Source organism: Sceloporus occidentalis, unplaced genomic scaffold, assembly GCF_023333645.1.
Source record: "Sceloporus occidentalis isolate IW3139 unplaced genomic scaffold, rSceOcc1.0.p SCAF_24, whole genome shotgun sequence".
Lineage (NCBI taxonomy): Eukaryota > Metazoa > Chordata > Lepidosauria > Squamata > Phrynosomatidae > Sceloporus > Sceloporus occidentalis.
Window position 1 is genome coordinate 4,548,396 of NW_028317004.1, and position 21,488 is coordinate 4,569,883.

Here is a 21,488-nt window from a genome sequence, read left to right on the forward strand (position 1 = left end):
AAGAGAAATATGTTTATTTCAAATGTGATTTGCATACAGCTGTTACTGGCTGGGGTTTTTTAAATGGACTGTTCAGAACCCCTTACAAGTATATATAGGAAGCAGAGCACATCTTACCTTTTCAAATGGCCAAACAGGTCTATTCACTAAAATTGGCAAGATAGTTGATTTCCCCACACCCTCATTTCACTATTCATCTGGAAGGACCGATGTTTGCAGGTTAATACAGTTAAATGGCCTGAGCTGGCCCTGTATACTTCATATTTCAGTGGATAAAGAGACTTTGGAGAAACCTTACTGATTTTACAGCAAATCTTATTATGCATGGGCCCTCGTAGCGTATCGTGAAGTCTGGAAGTTGAAACTAAACTCTCCTACCACCTCTCCCTTCAGTGATTAATTCCCAAAGAGGCACAATTTTGTTTCAGGATGTATGTCTAGCTTGCAAACCTATAGGTTCCTACAAAGTCATTGACTTGTAGGAGAAGAAGGGATTGGGTCTCAAAAAGGGGACTCTAGGGAAGTATGCAAGGCCACAAATTAACAATTTGAAAATGCCATTAAATGAACAACTTACAACTGTCCTTCTATTGCCATATTGTATGTGAATTATAATACATCCAACATATTTAGTGTACTGAATTTTGATTACTTAACAGAGAAAATACATAAAAAACTAAAATAAATGATTTATGCATGAAAAAATGTTTTAGCAAGCTAGAAATAATATGCTATAGTAACTATGCCAGCATGCTGTTTACAATGACAGGCTTATGTGTTCAGAACAATAATAATTATAACTATTATAAAAAGTCATGCCAAAGTAGATAAATGTATAAGATATTAAAAATCATTCACAGTAAATAAAGCTGGAAATTGATGGGGTTTTTTCATCTCTCTGCTAAGAAATAAATTTAGTTTGTTTTTATCAAAATAATTTGACAGAGATAAGTAAGATGTGTTATGTTTATTCTAAAGTTTCATGTTTTGTGGGGGGGGTTGTGCATATTCGTCTGTCCTTGTCGTTTTACATTTTTAATATTTATGAGCTCTCTGTCACTGTTAATTCTTCAGTGTTGTCTAGTTCTTCTGACATAGGACACCTTTTCACCTGTCCTTGTTATTTACATCATTCTGTTTCTAATGGCTGGAATTAAACTTGACTCCATCTTACCAAACAGCTGTTGTGAATTGACAACATTTTGGCAATCCTTTCTGCCAAGTTACCCCTAAAAACATTTAATTAATAATGATAATTTGTTTATTTGTATGCTGGATGTGATATGTGCATAATTAATACACTGATGACTAAATGTTCAGACTGGCCCTAAAAAGAGCTGTTGGCATAAGTGTTGGTTGAACCCACAAGCTCAATTTGCATAAAAAGATAAATGTTCGAGAAGTATGCCAATTCTCCACTCTGGGTCAAAAGCAAATGAACAAGTCAAACATATTTGTGTATCTTAATAATAAATCATTACAATGGCGTTTATTTACTGATGTGAGAGTCTGCAGGTAAATTGTCAATTTAATGACTTCATACATTATTTAGTTATGAGGGACCATGTGTTTCCTATGTGAAACTTTATTAATGGGCAAAGTTACTTAACCCCTTCGTGACAATTGCCGGTCCGGGCACGTCACTGAAAATCGTGACGATTATGACAATTGACGTGCCAGGACCGGCACGTCTTTAAACGGGTGAAAAAATCGATCCGTGATCGATTTTTTCACTCAAACGGTGTTGCTCTAATGCCTCGACATCGAGGCATTGAGCAACACCAAAAAAAACATTCCCGCCCCCCCCCGATCGCTCCTAGGAGCAAAAAAAAAACATGTTTGAAAGACTGCACGTCTTTCAAACATGGCGGCGCCCGCCGCCGAAAAACGGGTTTAGGAAGCGATCGCGAGTCGCTTCCTTTGCTTAGCTGGTGTTGCTAAGATGCCTCAGTATCGAGGCATCTTTGCAACACCTGTTTAGCAAAGGAAGCGACTCGCGATCGCTTCCTAAATGCTCAACTTACCTTCCCGGTGCCGGTGTCTTCGAAACACACGCGGTGTTTCAAGATGGCGGCGACCATCAAGCCGGGGGCGGAGCCTGCTGACATCATCGGGGGGGTGTTGCTGGATGTCATGGACATCCAGTGAATAACACCCCTAGTGGTCAGATCACTCATAAGAGTGATCATGATTTGATAAATCAAAGGCAATGTTTTCTAAACATTGCCTTTGATCAGTATTGGATCTGCCCCCCTCCTTCACTTGCTTCTAGTGAGGGAGAGAGACAGATCGGTGTGTTCTGGTATTTCAGGTATTCCCTAATAAAAATATATATATATTGATCCAAAGGCTCTTATAAGAGCCACCCATATAATATTAACCCCTTCATTGCCATTGATCACTGCATAAACAGTGATCTTGCATAGTGGCAATTGTTTTTGGGTTTTGTTTTTTTTTACATGTTTTTTTACTTTTTTTAGTTTTTTTTACTTTTTTTAGGTTTTTTTTTTATTTTTTATTATAGCCATTAACCCTTTCCTTCCCCACTATTTTTGCTGCAATTGTTACCATGCAGCGGTATACGGCTGAGGAGGCGTATGCCTTTTTGGCCACAGATTCTGAGGCCACTGATACAGCGTCAGATTTTGACGTTGGTCAGTTCACAGATACATCTAGTGATGTATCTGTGGCTGTTAGGACGCCTACCACACGTAGTCGTGGCAGTGCACCAGAGGCATGGGTAGCGCCTAATAGGTACAAGCCAGCTATCCCTCCTTTTTCTGGAATTCCTGGCATCAATATTGATGTTACAGGATTCACTCCACTGCAATTTGTGCAGGTTTTTTTGGGAGACGATGTCTTGGGAGACATTGTCACACAAACAAACATTTATGCCCAGCAGCACCGTGCTGCTAGCCCTAATTCTTTTTGGGCAAAACAGCCATGGACTCCCATTGACGTGCCAGAATTTCTTAAATTCTGGGCACTCACAATGTTAATGGGCATTATAAAAAAGCCCTCCATCCGCTCCTACTGGAGCACCAGCCCCATCTTTAGTACCCCCATTTTTGCCCAAACTATAACTAGGCAAAGGTATGAAATGATTCTTCGTTTCATGCATTTTAGCGACAACAGCCTGTGCCCCCCTAAGGAGGACCCCCAGTTTGATAGGCTGTACAAAATCCGCCCCCTGATTACCCATCTCGCTGCCAGGTTTCCAGAGGTTTATACACCTGGAAAGAATATCTGCGTGGATGAATCCCTAATGAAATATAAAGTAAGGTTGGGATTCAAGCAGTATATTCCTTCCAAGCGCTCCAGGTATGGAGTGAAGGTGTATAAGCTCTGCGAGAGCGAGACAGGATATACTCATGCCTTCCGGGTATACGAGGGTAAGGATAGCTACCTTGACCCTCCAGGTTGCCCAGATCATCTGGGCACCAGTGCCAAGATTGTTTGGGACCTAATATTCCCCCTTATGAACAAAGGCTACCACTTGTATGTAGATAACTTCTATACAAGCGTCCCTTTGTTCAAGCTGCTGTATTGTTTCGATACGGTAGCTTGCGGTTCTATAAAAAAGAACCGCTTGGGTTTCCCACAACGCCTGGTACGAACCCGGCTAGGAAAGGGGGAGACCTCAGCTCTACGCCAAGAGGAGCTTTTGGCATTGAAGTTCAGGGACAGAAAAGAGGTGTGCATGCTGAGCACCATCCACGATGAGAGAACCGTGGAGGTTTCTGTCCGTGGCAGAGCTGGGGTCACTACAAAGCCAGTGTGCATCAGGGCCTATAACAAGCACATGGGTGGAGTTGATCTGTCAGATCAACTCCTACAGCCCTACCTCATTATGAGGAAGACAAAGGCCTGGTACAAGAAGGTTGCAATTTATCTAATGCAAATTGCAACCTATAACGCTTTTTTGCTGCACAAAAAAGCAGACACTGGGCTGAAGCTGTCTTTTTTGCAGTTTCAGCTCGAAGTAATTTCAGGTATCTTGTACCGTGATGCACCTGGTCCCCAAGTAGTGATGGGAACCAACAGAATTGGGGCTACCCATTTTATTTTTAAAATCCCCCCTACAGCAAAGAAGCAGAATCCCCAAAAGAGATGCAGGGTATGCTACAGCAGGGGGCAAAGAAAGGACACCACATTTTACTGTCCAGATTGCCCTGGAAAACCTGCACTCTGTGTCGGTGACTGCTTCAAGCTGTATCACACAGTTTCCCATTTTTAATTTTTTTTTTGTTCCTGCTCCATTTTTGTATTTTTTTTTAATTTTTTGTTACATTTACTGTTTTTTAGCTTTTATTTGCTCCACCATTTTTAAGCGTTTTTATTTGCACTGTCAAGTGACCCCTGTGTCCATTCCGTGGCATGAGGGACCACTTAAGGTGCTAGATCAAATCCCTTCTTGGAGATAGGCCAGGCTTTCTTGTAACCTGTCCCTACTGATAGTTGGGTACAAGCATTTTTCTTTACCCAGATGTAAAATTCCTACTGAATTTGAATTGCTCATGTTCCAAATGTGGCCCTTTTGCCCCCAAACAATCTGACAAACCCATGCATGTGGGGTATCAATGTACTCAGGAGATGTTGCTGGACACATATCTGGGTGTTGTGTGACAGCAACATATACCAGGAGCTGTAATTTCACACCTGAAGTACAAAGTATGTGAAAAAAACACCAAAAACAATTACTATCCCAAACTTTGACAAGGGTTGGTGGTAGGATTAGTGCATGGAAAGGGTTAAACTATCAGCATCTAAAATACCCTGGGGTGTCTAGTTTTCAAAAATATATGGTTTGGTGGGGTAAATTTAATTTGCTGGCTTCAAAGATGCCCCAAATACCACATAGAGACAGAATTACCAGATTCAGAGAAAAATGGTTTTGAATTAGCAAAACGCTACTTGTACTTATTGCCCCATAACGTGTAGAAGAAAGCAAAAAAACATAAAAACATTGGGTATTTCTAAACTCGGGACAAATAGTAGAATCTATTTAGCAGGTTTTTTCAGTAGTTTTTTATGATGAATAAAAGATTTTTCAAATAAAAGTGAGAAAATGTGTTTTTTTTTCAATTTTTCGTCATAATTTATTATTTTTATTATAGGAAATTACATCATATGAAAAAAATTTGGTGTCTGAAGAAAGCCCTTCTTGTCCTGAAAAAAACAATATATAACTTGTGTGGGTTTAGTAAATGGGTTAAGAGAAAATTACAGCTAAACACAAACACCGCAGAAACGATAAAACAGCCATTGTCACGAAGGGTACAAAAAGTAAAATCAGCCTTTGTCACGAAGGGGTTAAAGGAAATCTCACTGATTTAACTATGCATTACAAAGGGTTTGTAGTATATATAGAGTGTGACATTTGTCATTTTAAACTGCAAACTCAAACAGTATATTAACTATGCTGGGGCACGTTTACTTATCCACTGGAACATTACATACAATATTGTTGGTAAAAGTGAATGATGAAGTATTGATTTTTACCACAATTATAAAAATATACCATACATTTTTTCATCAAACCTGTATGCTTGGATAATTTCACTATTTAATATCCCATGTAGTTTATTATAGTTGAAAGCAACAGGGCCACCTGTTGAGATCATGTTCTAGTTTGGCAAAAGACATCATAAATTAAGAACTGTGACATTTTCAACATAAGAGAAGAGCTGAAATGAGATATGGCATCACCACACAGAGATGCACAAGGCAACACTGAGACATAATTGGACATTACAGCCAGAATGTTATTAAGAGTGATGAGATAAATTGCAGTTAATTGCAAATTACCTGCTGACATCATATCAGTGACTCACATTAACACAGGTGAGAGTGTTAGAAAAGTAGGCAATGTACTTGCCATTAAAAGAACACATAACCCACTGTATTAAGAAGAAATGTACCATATTTGCTCGATTTAAGACGACCCCCCAAAATTTGAATATTAATTTAGGAAAAAAGAAAAAGCTATAATATAAGAATATCCCATAGGAAAAATGTTTTACTAGTAAAAATTAGTTCATTTGTTTTTTATTTCCTTTTATTTGCCAATCTGCTCCCCAGTTATGCACATGTGCCCCCAGGCTTGCCACTCTGCTCCCCAGATATGCCTTTAACCCCCTATATGCCACTATGCCTATAATGCCTTATATCCCCCCTATATGTCACTCTGCCCTCCGACTTACCAATGCTTCCCCAGACTCGTCCCCCGTGCTTCAGACTCCCTGGTTTAGCTGACCCCACTTCACATTGCCCAATATTTATTTCCCTAAAACAGTAATCCGCAACGTGTATTATTTATATTTCTATTTTTTTTATAGGACACACCCTAAAAGTTTGGTGCTATTTTAATGAAAAATTAGACAACCCCTGCTGCCGGCATTTCCGCCGGGGCTTCTATGACGGAGAAGCCAGTGAACGTCTGTGCGATTCGCTTAGACAACCTCTGCGCGATTCGCTTAGACAACCTCTGCTGTCGGCACTTCCGCCGGGGCTTCTATGGTGGAGCACCGGAAGGTTATGTCACGCTGGTGCTCCACCATAGAAGCCCTGGCTGAAGTGTCGGCAGCGGAGGTTGTCTACACGCATCGCGCAGACGTCCGCCGTCTGCAGGAGAGTAGGATCCAGATCCCCTGCAGTGCTGGATCCTAACTCTGCAGCTTGCCCACAGCAAGGCTAAATGAAAAAGGAAAAAAACTCCCAGCGCTAGGAACTGCATGTCCCTGGGGTTGGGCGATACGAATTGCGCATCCCTGCGCTAAATCCCGATTATAGGCCACACCCCCACTTCGGCGTCGAAGTCAGAAAACAGTGTCTGGGGACCTTGCTGCCGTCCGGCATCATAATCCCCAGCATTCTGTACTTACCTGCTCCCGGTCCAGCGGTGTTCCATCTGTCTTTAATGATGGGGGTGCGGTTGGACGGGTCCAGAGGCGGAGTCCTGGGAGACTGCCCAGAACTGCTATGATGCGGCCCAGGGGGCGGAGCTTGTAAGGAGTGCCAGATTTAAAAACCGCAGAAATGCTCTAGTCAGTACCCTGTTGTGGTCTACGTTTCATGACTGTTCTCTGCATTTTGTTTCTCTAGTTTTTGACCCTTGCCTGCCTGACGATTCTTTTCTTAGCGATTTCGTACCTTCTCCTGGTTCATCCTGGTATCCAGTTTTGGCTCGTCTGACTACCGACCTGGCTTGACTACCGACCTGGCTTGTATTACTTCCCACTTTGTGTACCGACCCAGCTATCCAGATTATCCTGCTTGAGTTAACTCCTGCTCTGCTGCATTTGCCTCCTGGTTCTGGCTGTCGTGGTTCCTTCACCTTGCACACCAACTCGGCCCCTAATATATCCACTTGCATCAGGCCTCCTCACTGTTGGAATCATCCTAGTCCCCGCTCCCTGTCACTAAGGGTCTCCTTTGGTGGTGGGCTATGGGCAGAGAACTTCTGCGGTGTGTGCCTCGATGTTCGTAGTCGTGACAGCATGTTTGTACATGTAAAAATATTAAATACATGTTGTTTTACTCACATCTGTGATTGATATTTAGGTAATTTATGTTTTAATATAAAATATGAAAAGATACTAAAATTGTTAATATCCTACGTTTCCAACATTTTAGGTTTATGGCTGGTAATCTAAAGGCTTATAGTATGTTTCCCCACTGTTTACATCCAATAGGGGATGAAATGCTCTGGCCTAGCATGCAGTGAAATTGTAAGTGGTACATAATTACCCACATAAGCCACATAAGTCTGAGTGATAAGAAGGGTTCTTGAAACCATAACTGATCTTTTTCTGTAGTACAAAGAGATAATCAGGTGTATACAAAAGGTACAATATAAATACAACTAGAATTAAAAAAAAAAAGCTGGTCTACACTATAGCTGCATGCTATTTATACATAACAAACATTTTTTATCAGAATGATACTTTAAGAATGGGTCCTGGAAGTCAGCATGAGATAAAATGAGTAATATTGAAAGTGAGTACACAAAGGGCAGTCACAAAGCTATTTCAAGGTATGCAGTTGTGTGTTACGAAAGATCTGTGCCGCTACTCCAGTCTCACATATCTTTATAACTGACTAAGTAATAAAAAGTAACTTCTTGTAGTTATTATTTCTGTCTTATTCTCGTGTTGCTTGTACCATTGATGGCTTAACTTTTTCAGTATATCAGTTTAATTTCAGTTAAGATAAAAGACATGCAAATCATCAGACTAAGCTGAAGAAACAACACTTATTTAGACCAAAAGTAGTTATTTAACAAACGTAGAATGTATGTATGTATATATATGTTCAAATAACATTTCTTGAAATAAAATATGAACAATAGTCCGATTTTCATTAGTTGGTTTATGAATATCACCAGATAACCAATTGGATAAGAAATTCAAGGAGAGATTGAAAATGTGACTGTAATTCAGTCAACGATCTTTGACGGTATCATAAAGGTTTATGAGATCATCAGAACTGTGAGACTGAACTGCACTTCCAGCCATCAATCTTTTCCTCTCTCGATGGAATTTTTTATGTGAGATGCAGAGCAGGTCTAGGATTTTAGGCCCGTAAAAATTTTATTGAGGAATTGTAACAAAGAAAAGGGGTTTTACAACTTAAAATTGGTAAGTAGAGAAGAGAAAGACTTATTTTATGATACACAGCTTGTTTGCGATTTCTCATAAGTGAAGTAGAAATGTACCCCATTAAGGACTCAATATGTGTAATAATATAGACCAAGATATTTAGTACTAAAAAGGTAGTTTCAAGCTGTGTACCAATTTATACATAACCAGCTACATTTTCAGGAATTTTATTTCTATGTGTAAACCAAGATGTTTTAAAATTATTTGGTAAACATTAACTATTTATACTTTTACTAAACTTACAAAAGTATAGTAAACACTAAAAAAAATATTAGCATATGAAAATGCTAAGTATTACAGCCAATCATTTTGTTTAAAAAATGTTCTACAAACTTTGCATTTAATTATATCTGGAGAGAATTAAAGCTAATTCAGTTAAAGCTAATCTCACATTGAGGACATCTCTTGCAACATGTAATCTTATATTTAGATTTATTTTAGATGAATTGTTAGTAAACAATACAGAAAAAAAGAATACATTAATAAGCAAGAATTAAATCCAGAGAGTATTTATCAAACTACAGGATATTTTGGACCATCTAGAAACATTGGAGGAAGTACCTGAGCTGATCTTTAGTCCTAGTCTAGACTGTTAGGCTTTGATTATGATTTACTGTCTGGTCTTACATTGGACATGGGCATACTCAAACCCAGAAGATGCAAAACCACACTTTTCGGTTGCTAAAAAATATGTTGCCAATGTGGTAGAATAGTGGGTCACACATGTACATTTAATCTTAAAAATCAAGATGGAACTGGACATCAGGCAAAGCAGACAAATGCTAATTGGGACAAAAAATAATCATGCAGATCATCAGAATAGATATTTAAGATGTTTGTTCCCATAGTAAACATTATATTCCTTATTTTAATCTGTAAATATGTTTACGTATCTTTGTTTAGAGTATATATATATATATATACATACATATATATATATATATATATACATATATATATATATATATATATATATATATACACACACACACACACACACACTTTTATAGGGGAAAACTCAGAGATTTGTTTATTAAAGTATTTGTTATAAACAAAATCCCCCAAAAAGTGCAAGTTAAAAATATTAACACTGTAAAGGGCTCACCTCAAAAGGCAGCTCCATGAGATCTAAGTTTCCGGATAAATCCAACTTTTCAAGATTTTCACAGTCTCCCAGCTCAGGTGGTATTTCCTTTATATTGTTGAAACTAACATTGAGTTCTTTCAGACTTTTCAAATATCCTGTTTGCAAAAAAAATAGTATTAATAAATATGTATGGTTATTGTCTTAATGATTATTATATGTAATCGATAAAGGATTCATAATATGACCATCCACTTGGCAATGGCTGTTGACACCATGATAAGGAATAATAATAAGATTAGATAGTTATTTTTTCTTGTTCAGCTAGATACACCTCTGTTTCAGTGACATCTAAATAGGGCTGAAACAACTAATCGATAAAATCGATAATAATTGATAATGAAAATCGTTGTCAACGATTTTCATTATCGATTAATCGAATCGATAAAATCGATTATAAAAATTATAATCCGACCTCAAACAGAGATCGGATTATAACACTAGAATCCAGATCCCCCGCAACGCTGCAGGGGACCTGGATTCCCCTCACTGTCGGCCGGTCTCTCACTTCCGTCTCTCTCCCCCTCTCATACACCCCTCTGACTCCTCCCCCCTCCCATACATCACTCTGCCTCTCTACCCGGTTCCGTTATTGACTTCATAGAAGCCTCAGCGTAAGTGAAGGGCAGTAACGGAGGCTGTCTGTGCGCATCGTACAGACCCCCACCAGCTGACAGAGGATCATCCTCTCTGTCAGCCGGTGGGGGTCTGCATCGCACAGACAGCCTCCGTTACTCACCTTCACTTACGCTGAGGCTTCTATGAAGCTGCAGTGAAAGTTCCTGTCAGTAACGGAGCCGGGTAGAGAGGCAGAGCGGTGTATGGGAGGGGGGAGGAGTCAGAGGGGTGTATGGGAGCCACCCTCCCATACACCACTCTGGCTCCTCCCCCTCCCATACACCACTCTGGCTCCTCCCCCTCCCATACAGCACTCTGCCTCTCTACCCGGCTCCCTGGTGTCTTGTGAACCTCCGTGGCTGACAGGAGGCAGAGTGGAGTATGGGAGGGGGGAGGAGGCAGAGTGGAGTATGGGAGGTGGGAGGAGGCAGAGTGGAGTATGTGAGGGGGGAGCCAAAGTGATGTATGGGAGGGGGAGGAGGCAGAATGGTGTATGGGAGGGGCAGGAGCCAGAGTGGTGTATGGGAGGGGGAGGAGCCAGAGTGGTGTATGGGTGAGTTATAGTGGTGTATGGGGGGTATTATGAATTTCAGGGCATATAGGGGGTATAAGGCATATCGATATTAGGCATATCAGGGGGGTATAAAACATATCTGGGGGTAAAAGGTATATCAGGGGGCTCAGTGGCATATCACTTGCATATAAGAGGTATAAGGCATATATGGGGGCACAGTGGCAAGCTGGGGGTCAGATGTGCATAACCGGGGCAGTTTGGTAAATAAAAAAAATTTAAACAAGGCTTTTTTCTCATAGTTTTTATTAAATATGAAAAATAGTTAACATATGAATTAATATTTACTAATAACTTTGTATTAAAACCTAGTTTGAGAAACACTGTGTTTGGGTTCTTGTAGCTTTTATTATTATGTCAGTAAAATAAGAAGGTGAATAGAGAGAGGCCATTGTGATAAAGAGATGAAAGTGTAAATTGTACGTTTTTTATTACATTATTTTACATTGAAAAAAAAATTAATTTTTTTATCCGATTAATCGATTAATCGAAAAAATAATCGGCCAACTAATCGATTATTAAAATAATCGTTAGTTGCAGCCCTACATCTAAACATTATATTGTGGTCCTTATAGGGAACTGTCACCTCTACAGGTTTGACTAAATGTATTAAAAAATAACAATATAAATAAATATGGCATTGCTGCTTCACCTATTCTGCTGAATGTAACACTTTTGTAACTAAATGTAGCATTACAGACACCATTCCTACTATTGTTAATTGGAAAATCTCTTCAGAAAGATTTATTATTAAAAATAGTAAAGTTTTTCTATTAGCATAATTTTAGCAGAGAACACTTCATTAACACAAAATAAGCAAATGAGTAAAAGGTGGTGGAGGGACGTTGCTGCTAGGTAGCTCAAGTTTACCCCTCACCTTGCGGCCCTTGCAGCATATGCCTTTCTTGCCCCCTCAAAGTTAAGGCACTGACAAAAAAATGGTACTGATAGGCTGTTACTATGGAAACTGAAAAGGCTTTCAAAAATTGCTATTTTCTTATGTGATTAAATGAAACAGATCTGTAAAGTTCTTTGGTTTAATAAACTAGAGAATGCAATTAACATTGTGTCTAAATGGAACAAAACATTTCACTATTTAGTTTCAAAGAATATTTTTCCTAATCTGATAAAAGGTGACTGGACTAGTATGAGTTATCGGTGTGCCTAAGTGTGCTACCAGGAGCTGTTCCATGTCTGGGTGAGTGGCTTAGTGAAGTGGTAGTGCTACCCACATTTTTAGGGACTGGGCCAGTTACATTAAGTGGATGGACTAGCCCCTGACAGTCTTTAGCAAATGGGAACTAGGTAAGAGTAAGGCTTCAACGGTTATTTTAGGGTAAAGAATAGGTTTAAGACGCTTAATTCTTATAACTTTCTTTTTTGTTTCTATGTTTCCTACACAGTTAGTGTATTTCTTAGTGTGAAAGCACAGCTACATGGATCCCCCTAATTTATTTTCAATAAATAACATTTAATTTTCTATCTGCTTATATATATATAAAGCATTTTATCTAGATTAAAAAATTCAAAACGAATACCATCTTCTTTGTTGTTACAACACAATAGTTTCCCATGATGTTAATAGAAGACTAGAGCGGCATGTTAGTAACATCAGGGCGGTACGAACACAGACTAACCAAGATCATAGAATACTATTTAATCACATCTAGTATTTAGTACATACACTACTGAAACAGCAGGATAATTGGCATCTTTGTTTATTATTTTATTCCTTAATCCAGCTAAGGGATTTTGTTTGAATAGCTATTTGTACTATATATATATATATATATATATATATATATATACACATATAAATATACATACAGTATCTCACAAAAGTGAGTACACCCCTCACATTTTTGTAAATATTTTATATCTTTTCACGTGACAACACTGAAGAAATGACACCTTGCTACAATGTAAAGTAGTGAGTGTACAGCCTGTATAACAGTGTAAATTTGCTGTCCCCTCAAAATAACTCAACACACAGCCATTAATGTCTAAAGCTTGGCAACAAAAGTGAGTACACCCCTAAGTGGAAATGTCCAAATTGGGCCCAAATAGCCATTTTCCCTCCCTGGTGTCATGTGACTCGTTAGTGTTACAAGGTCTCAGGTGTGTTAAGTTTGGTGTTATCGCTCTCACACCCTCTCTTACTGGTCACTGGAAGTTCAACATGGTACCTCATGGCAAAGAACTCTCTGAGGATCTGAAAAAAATAATTGTTGCTCTACATAAAGATGGCCTAGGCTATAAGAAGATTGCCAAGACCCTGGATTACTGGAGCAATGTCCTGTCGTCCGATGAGACCAAAATAAACTTATTTGGTTCAGATGGTCTCAAGTGTCTGTGGCAGCAACCAGGTGAGGAGTACCATGTGTCTTGCCTATAGTCAAGCATGGTGGTGGGAGTGTCATTGTCTGGGCCTGCGTGAGTGCTGCCGGCACTGGGGAGCTACAGTTCATTGAGGGAACCATGAATGCCAGCATGTACTGTGACATACTGAAGCAGAGCATGATCCCCTCCCTTTGGAGACTGATCTGCAGGGCAGTATTCCAACATGATAATGACCCCAAACACACCTCCAAGATGACCACTGCCTTGCTAAAGAAGCTGAGGGTAAATGTGATGGACTGGTCAAGCATGTCTCCAGACCTAGTCCCTATTGAGCATCTGTGGGGTATCCTCAAACAGAAGGTGGGGGAGCGCAAGGTATCTAACATCCACCAGCTTGTCTAGAGGCAAGTCAAAGGCTCAGGAAGAATTTTAGAGAGTAATACCTTTCATCATTTGCAACCTAAAAAAATGTAAATAGCTGGTTTTCTTGATGAAGCATTTTTTAAAATATGTTGCCCAGCTCTCCTAGGGGCATCTTATCCCACCTCTATTTTTTCCCACCTATTTCAAACTGAGGAGCATACGTGAGTTCCAGCAGAAACGCTGATGTCCTTTATCTTTTCCTTTTCCTAGGTTACCCTAAATGGAACTACATTCCCATGTTGGCATGACCTTGCTGAAATTCAGCACTGATTAGCCCATTTTTTTGGTTTCCTGCTTCCTCAGTTCAATGTTCACTATGAATTCACTATCCTTCCCAATGTCAGTGGAATAATGTTATATCATATTTTAATATGCTTATTAGGCACATAGCTATCATGATTAGTAGCCATAGAGGGTGTGTGTATGTATTTATGTACACATCACTTTCTTTTAATTGTTACTTGATCTTAAGTCAGTTTACAGGAATGCATGGTCAAACATATTTATCATCAAATAAACATAATTTTATTAGCATGTCTTTATAAATTTCCCTCACGAACTCATAATTGATATCCATTGCTCTGACACAGAATTTATAGATCATAACTGAAAAAACATCACATCTACCATCTATTAAAGGCTTTCCTTGTTAGCTTATTAGGATGGCATTTCTAAATTAAACATTTTGGTGAAAATGAAGAATGAAATGCTGAGAGATGAAACTATTTTCAAAGTGAAATAGGCACTGTTCATGTGCAGTCAATTATGTGCCAATCTGTTGTGACTACACAGGACTGTTGGCAAGTGCCACATAACTCTTGATCAAGTCTGTTCCATTCATATAAGGACAAAATACCAATTTTATGTGGGTCACAACATAATTTTACCTTACAACACAGGAGTGGGAAAAAAAAGCACGTAAGCGCCTCTCAACTGACCTAGATTTGGCACCAGCTAATTACAATTAAAGGCATGTCCTTGTTGTCTTGGGTCTGTAGCCCTATCACCAGCAGAATACAAAATCCTGACCACAAACAAACATGGAAAGGAGAAGCAGTGCAGTAAAGGAATTAAAGAAGGAGGAGGCTGAACAGCCTATGCGAGCAGATAGACACATGAAGAGAGAAGTTGGCTCTGCATTGGATTAATCAGGCAATTTACTTGATTAAGTAGAGCCTGCTCCACTCTGTGGGGGCACAACCTAAAGCATAAAAGTAGGGCTGCAACAACTAATCGATAAAATCGATAATAATTGATAATGAAAATCATTGCCAACGAATTTCATTATCAATTAGTTAAATCAATTTTTATCGATTATAAAATGAGGGTTTTTTCCAGAGCAAATGCTCTGAAAAATACCCCTCGTTATGTAATCCGTTTAAGTGACTCACAGCAGCAGCTCCTACTTACAGTTCCTCCCTGCAGTCACTGCCGATTGGCCCGCCCACTTCCTTTTTCCAGTCCCTCCCTGCAGTCAGGGGCCAATCGGCAGTGACTGCAGGGAGGGACAGGGCGAAAGAAAGGGGCCAAATTGCCGATTGGCACCGCCCATGTCCTATACCATCAACATGGCTCAAGAACTCATCTAACTGGTGAGTATAAAATTAATATTTGGGCTGTTGAAAGTTGGGAGCAGTTATAGTTAATGGGGTGTTTAGGGTTAATTTAGGGGCAGTTATAGTTACTGGGGTATTTAGGGTTAATTTAGGGCAAGTTATAGTTAGTGGGGTGTTTAGGATTAATTTAGGGGCAGTTATAGTTAGTGGGGTGTTTAGGGTTAATTGTGGTTGTTGGGGTCTTCAAGGTTAATTTAGGGGCAGTTGTGGTTGATGGGGTGTTTAGGGTTAATTTAGGGGCATTTGTGGTTGATGGGGTGTTTAGGGTTACTTTAGGGGCGGTTGTGGTTGATGGGGTGTTTAGGGTTACTTTAGGGGCGGTTGTGGTTGGGTGTTTAGGGTTAATTTAGGGGCGGTTGTGGTTGATGGGGTGTTTAGGGTTAATTTAGGGGCGATTGTGGTTGGGTGTTTAGGGTTAATTTAGGGGCAGTTGTGGTTGATGGGGTCTTCAGGATTAATTTAGGGGCAGTTGTGGTTGATGGGGTCTTCAGGATTAATTTAGGGGCAGTTATGGTTAATGGGGTCTTCTCTTCAGGGTTAATTTAATGATGAGGACTGAGGGTTAATTTAATTAAATAAAGTTAACTTAAGGTGTAGTTAGAGGTAAAGGTGGGGCAAACTGAGGGGAATCTAAATCCTGGGGGCCTTGAAGATTAACCCTGTATTTGTTTATAAAAGTATTGTGTCTGAACGAGTCTGCAAACCTATGAGTGCACTATGGCATATCAGGGGGGTATACGGCATACCTTGGGAGGACAGAGTGACATATCTGGGGGTATAAGGCATATAGGGTATATAAGGCATATGTGGGGAGGGCGGAGTGGCATGTCTGGGAGGCAGTGTGGCATGTCTGGGAGGCAGTGTGGCAAGCCTGGGCTCAAATGTGCATAACTGGGGGGGGCAGGTTGGGAAATAAAAACAAGAAATGAATTTATCAGTTTTTTTATTCTGCTGTTTGTTTTTTACACCCTACATTACTTTATTAAATTATTTTAAATAAATGTAAAATTTACATTTTTTTATCCGATTAATCGAAAAAATAATCGGCCAACTAATTGATTATGAAAATAATCGTTAGTTGCAGCCCTACATAAAAGACTTACACATGCAGACTCCCAGGTTGCTGCTAGAATAATAATGACCATAAAACCAAGAATTCTGTGCATATCCAATGAATACCATTCAAAAAACCCTACCTAAGGCATAAGTATTAGGGATTATGTCACCCTATATGGCCATATATTGCTTAACCCACTGCTGCATCAAAGTACCCCAAGTTTAGAGGGTCCTATATAATTATTCATGGCTATATTGCTTACCAAGGAGCTTAATCAATGGGACTGCACTGCATTTAACTTAAAGGAGACTCAAGCAATCTAAAGCCTTCTCTGGAGAAAATACTTATGCCTTAGGTAGTTGTTAATTGAATGGTATTTGCTGGGTATGCACTACATTCTTGTTTTGTGTGTCGCGGTCCCGGGTCCGGTCGCGGTCCCGGGATCTCGTGTGCGGCGATCCGCTCGCGGGTCACGGCGGGCGGACGTCCGCACATAATGTCCGTGGGGCTCGGAGTCCCCAATCTCCCTGCACTGGCAATCGGCAACCCGATCGCCGGTGCAGGAAGCAGGATGACAGGTCTAGGGATTCGGCAGCGATCAGAATAAAATCTGCTCGCTGCCTTAGGAATCCCCAGAGAGGTTTACTTACCAGTTCGCCGGTCTCCACTGGGGGCGCAGCTAATTCTCACGGCTGGAGCCGTGAGTCAGAGGGACGTCTTAGGGCACGCCCCTGACGCACTGTTGGGGGCGTGGCTTTAGATGGCGCCAGTTTTAAAAACCCTGCAGTACTCCTCAAAGTCACCCTGTTGTGGTCTATTTCCTGAGTCTGCGTTTGAGTTTATTCTGCTACTCTTTGGTTGACCATTGGCTTTCCTGACTACCCTCTTGCCTGCTGATTTTGTACCTCTGCCTGAGACTCTTGTTACCGACCCCTGGCTCGTCCGACTACCCGCTTAGTGTACCTGACCCCTGGCTCATTTGACTACCCGCTTCGTGTATCTGATCCCTGGCTCGTCTGACTACCCGCTTTGTGTACCTGATTCCTGGCTCGTCTGACTACCCGCTTAGTGTACCTGACCCCTGGGTCGTCTGACTACCTGCATCGTGTACCTGATCCTTGGCTCATCTGACTACCTGCATCGTGTACCTGACCCCTGGCTGTTCCTATCATCTGCTGCTTGCTGCATCTCGCTGCTTCAGCTCAGTATCTACCTTTCTCTGCTATCACTGCGGCTTCTTCACGGTTAGGATCATCCTGAGTTTCCTGGAGGTTCCTGTTCTGAAGATCTCCTGTGGTGAGTGCCTTTTGGTGCTAGCATACGTGACATTGTGTACTTTTTGGTCATTATGATTATAGCAGAAGCCCAGGAATCTGAATGTGTATTCCTTTTATGCTTTTTAGGTTTTGTGCTGTGCATATTTGCAGGTTCTGCCACACAGGTGCTTCGTTAATTATGTCCAGAGAAGGCTTTAAATTGGTTGTGAATCTCATTTTGGTTAAAATGCAGTGCTATTGCATTGCGTAAGCTGCTTACTAAGCAATATAGCTATGCAAGCAGGACCCGCCAAACTTGGGGTACTATATATGCAATATATGGCCATATATGTGATGGAATCCTCAAAACTTATGTTTAGGTAGGTGTTTTTTTGCTGGGTATATTCTGAATTGATTTCTCTCTGTGAGTATCTTACAGTACCACACATTAATACAGAGCTCACAGACAACACTGTTTATGAAAGCAGAGTAGGGAAGCTCAGGTTCCAACAAGTCAAGTAAGGACTACTACAGGATGGGAGCTCGGGGTAGTTGCTGATCTGGCAACTGACTAGCTGGTCGACTATGTACACTCTGATTGTAGGCATCTTGCAAATTTGACATTGTACTCTTCTGCTCTCTTTTTTTTTTTTAACATCTGCTAAATTAATGCCTAGACTACAATAGGCATCTGAAGCTGACACTTACAGTATAACAGCATTTCAGTTTATTCCATTTTGCCTCTATTCTGTTAAAATGCTGACTACTGGGTCACTGCTATGTTTCTGCATGAGCCAGTGTCTCCATCTTCACCAGCCCCTACTAAGTAAGTGTAGGAAAATAATTGTTCCCTAGTGGTTGCTTACCTCTACGCTCCAGCCTTCCAGGTACACCCTGGTGCATGACAGTAAATTGGCCTCAACTACTGCAACAGAGTTACTGTAGATTTTTAAACTGTTAATGGGCCTTCTCTTAATACACAATTGAAATTCTTACTAAATGTCTAGTGAAGCCTCACATTTCTTAACTAAATAAACCACATTATCAATTAAGATTTCAATGTATTCCCTTCTTATCCCATAACAAAATTAGCTTATCACTAATGGCAAGAGAGCTTGACTTGCAGACCACAGAGCCCAAATTACACTGTCGTTAAATTAAAAGGCTTGCGTGAGCTGTGCATGAAGGATTAAACCTGGTGATAGTTTTAGTTTTCAAAGTAACTAAAAATATGATCTTTGGCCAATGTTCCAGTGACACAGATCATATCTGTAGGGATGCTCATTAAAAATGTCTGTAAAGAAAACCGACGCTAGAATAATTTTCAGTTATAAAATGGGCGCAATGATCAGCAATTTGTTAAAATAAGTTCAGAGAGAGAGTAGATGAAAGTTTAGCAAAAAGAGCTTTGCTCTAATGCTCCCTATTCAATTAGGTTTTCAAAATGAAATAAAAGTGAGAGGAAATCAATGAATGTGATTAAACTTGAATCGCTGTATTAAAGCAAAGTGTTTTTAAAGGCTTTGAAAGATTTAGCCTTCTAGTTGTCATGTTTGTATATTAAAGTATGAGTGTCTTGAAAGGTTCAATAACCATACATGAAAACTTTCCAATCCACCTTACCAAGTACACAAGTAAATTATTCAGTACAAATATTAATTGACAAAATTATAGCTGGTCCATTCTAAGCAAAAGAGAATCGTTATCATAGGCTTTCAGTCCTGGAAAAAGCTTTAAGTAAGTTGATAGAAATTGCAAGCATGCAATTTAATTTAACGTTAAACCGATTATACAGCAAAGTTTGCAAATTTTGGAATCGGGAAAGTTGTCTTCTTGAGAATAAATGAAAGAAAAGCAAACAAACTACACAATTTCTGAAAAGTACTGAAAAATAATCCTCAATTTAATCATATAAAAGTGCTGGCATAGGCCTGTGTGTATTTAATTATTTATCTTGAGGTTTGTATTTCTTACTTTCATTACTTACATACTGTGCTCTAGTCATGCATAGACATGTTCAAGCGAAACCCAAATGGTTTATTCTAAAGTGACCACATTGACCATTTTTTAAAAACATTTTTTATTCAAAGAGGATATGGCACATACAGGATACCCAGTACAGGCAAACCAAGAGATGGTACACAAGTACAATACACATCTATCAGTACCATATAAGGCATGCATTTCACAATCTCGAAAGTAGAAGATATGGCACATATTGAGTACACAATATAGACAAACCAAGAGAAGGTGCGTAATGACAATGTATATATAGCAACATCATATAAGGCCCACAAGGCACCACTGCAAAAATATTTCAGCATTAACTGTCATAACAACAAGCAGTAGGAGAGTTAGACAGTAAAAGTAGGGAAAGAAATGAACAGTGAAGAAACCCCAGACGGTTCCTCACCTGTGTCCAAGCCCTGTGTGTGTGGTATAGCAGTGTGTGTGTGGTTTATGGAAGTCATCCTGCCATAAGTGTCTAGGCAGATGCAGGAGAGAGGCAATCTGATATCAAGAGAAAGCTGCCACTGCCCTGTATTGGCAAATCTATTCCTATCTAGAATCTAATCCACTGTGTATTTATAATTAGCTGCTAGATTGTAATCAAGCATGGAATATTTAGGCCCCCATTACAATTAGGTTGCTGCAGTTTCACAAGCGCTATTCCAGGACATCTTATCACTCCATAGGAAACACTGAAGGTATCTATGATGGGTACGCACATAGTCCTCAGAGTAATTGGAAGCATATGAATAGGATATAGCAGTTTGGGGAACACAGCCATCTTGTATGGATGACATCTACCCGTGAAGGAAAGGGAAAAATTAGCCCAGGCCTTAAACAAGTTTTCAACTTGTTAGAAAAGTGGAGGGATGTTTATCTTATTGAGTTGAAAAAGATTAGAGGGGATCCAAAATATTTAAGGGCCGGGGAGGAAGCCCGAAGAAAAGGAAACTGATCACCCCATCCGCCCCTAGCCTGTGGAAGTATCCAAAGTGCCTCTGTTTTTGGCAGTATTGATTAAGAACCCTGAAGCTTTATGAAACATATTAGGAGTATCCATAAGCAGGGGAATTGACTATTTTCTTATGAAGAAATAAGAGCAAGTCATCTATAAAGGCCTTTAACTCGTCCCTGCCTACAGGGATACCCTCCAACAGCCCAGAGCAATCAATCACACATATCAGCGGCTCATTAGCTAAGTTAAACATATCAGTGGCTCAATAGCTAAGTTAATCAGCAGTACCCCTACCTAACATAAACTGTGGGGAATTCCACCTGTTAAAAAGTTGTGCTAGAGGAGAGCTGTATAGTGCCCGAAACGGGAGTAAAGCAAAGTAGTGAAATTTAAAAAAGGATATTAGATATTGCCAATAAATATGATCAAAAGCCTTATCAGCATCACAACTAATGATTATAGACAATTTATTTTTCACCAATTTGGTGGAGGCAATAGCCAAGATCATACTCCTAACATTCTGAGTAGAATGTCTCCCTCAGAGGAATCCAGTCTGGGACAGGGCAATCAACCTCGCAAGGATGGGCTGAAGCGGTGAATCCATCACTGCAGTCCAATTAAAGTTCTGATTAAGGAGGGAAATCGGGCGATATAAGGACATCAAGTTCGGGGTCCCGATTAGCTTTTGCATTAACTACAATCCTAGAAAGACGAAATCCTTTGGGGGCCCCTCACCTGCCAGTAGGCGATTATACAATTCGTGAAGATGGGATGATAAATGGGGTGCTAAGATTTTTTAATACTCCGCACTAAAGCCATCAGGCAATGGCTTCTTATG

The 21,488-nt window shown here is 40.0% G+C and overlaps 1 protein-coding gene and 1 non-coding gene across 2 annotated transcripts in view; one reads left to right on the forward strand and one right to left on the reverse strand.

Annotated features, from left to right (window-relative positions):
* Nucleotides 1–21,488, reverse strand: part of LOC149300532 (leucine-rich repeat-containing protein 2-like) — an 84,613-nt gene that overhangs the window by 33,721 nt on the left and 29,404 nt on the right. Inside the window, exon 4 of the mRNA XM_089485181.1 lies at nt 9,766–9,902. Within this exon, the coding sequence (XP_089341307.1) occupies nt 9,766–9,902 (137 nt within the window). The remainder of the gene's footprint in view (nt 1–9,765; nt 9,903–21,488) is intronic.
* On the forward strand, nt 4,341–4,470 carry LOC149300533 (small nucleolar RNA SNORA35). The gene has a single exon (XR_016272306.1). It is a non-coding gene; the product is annotated as a small nucleolar RNA SNORA35 (small nucleolar RNA).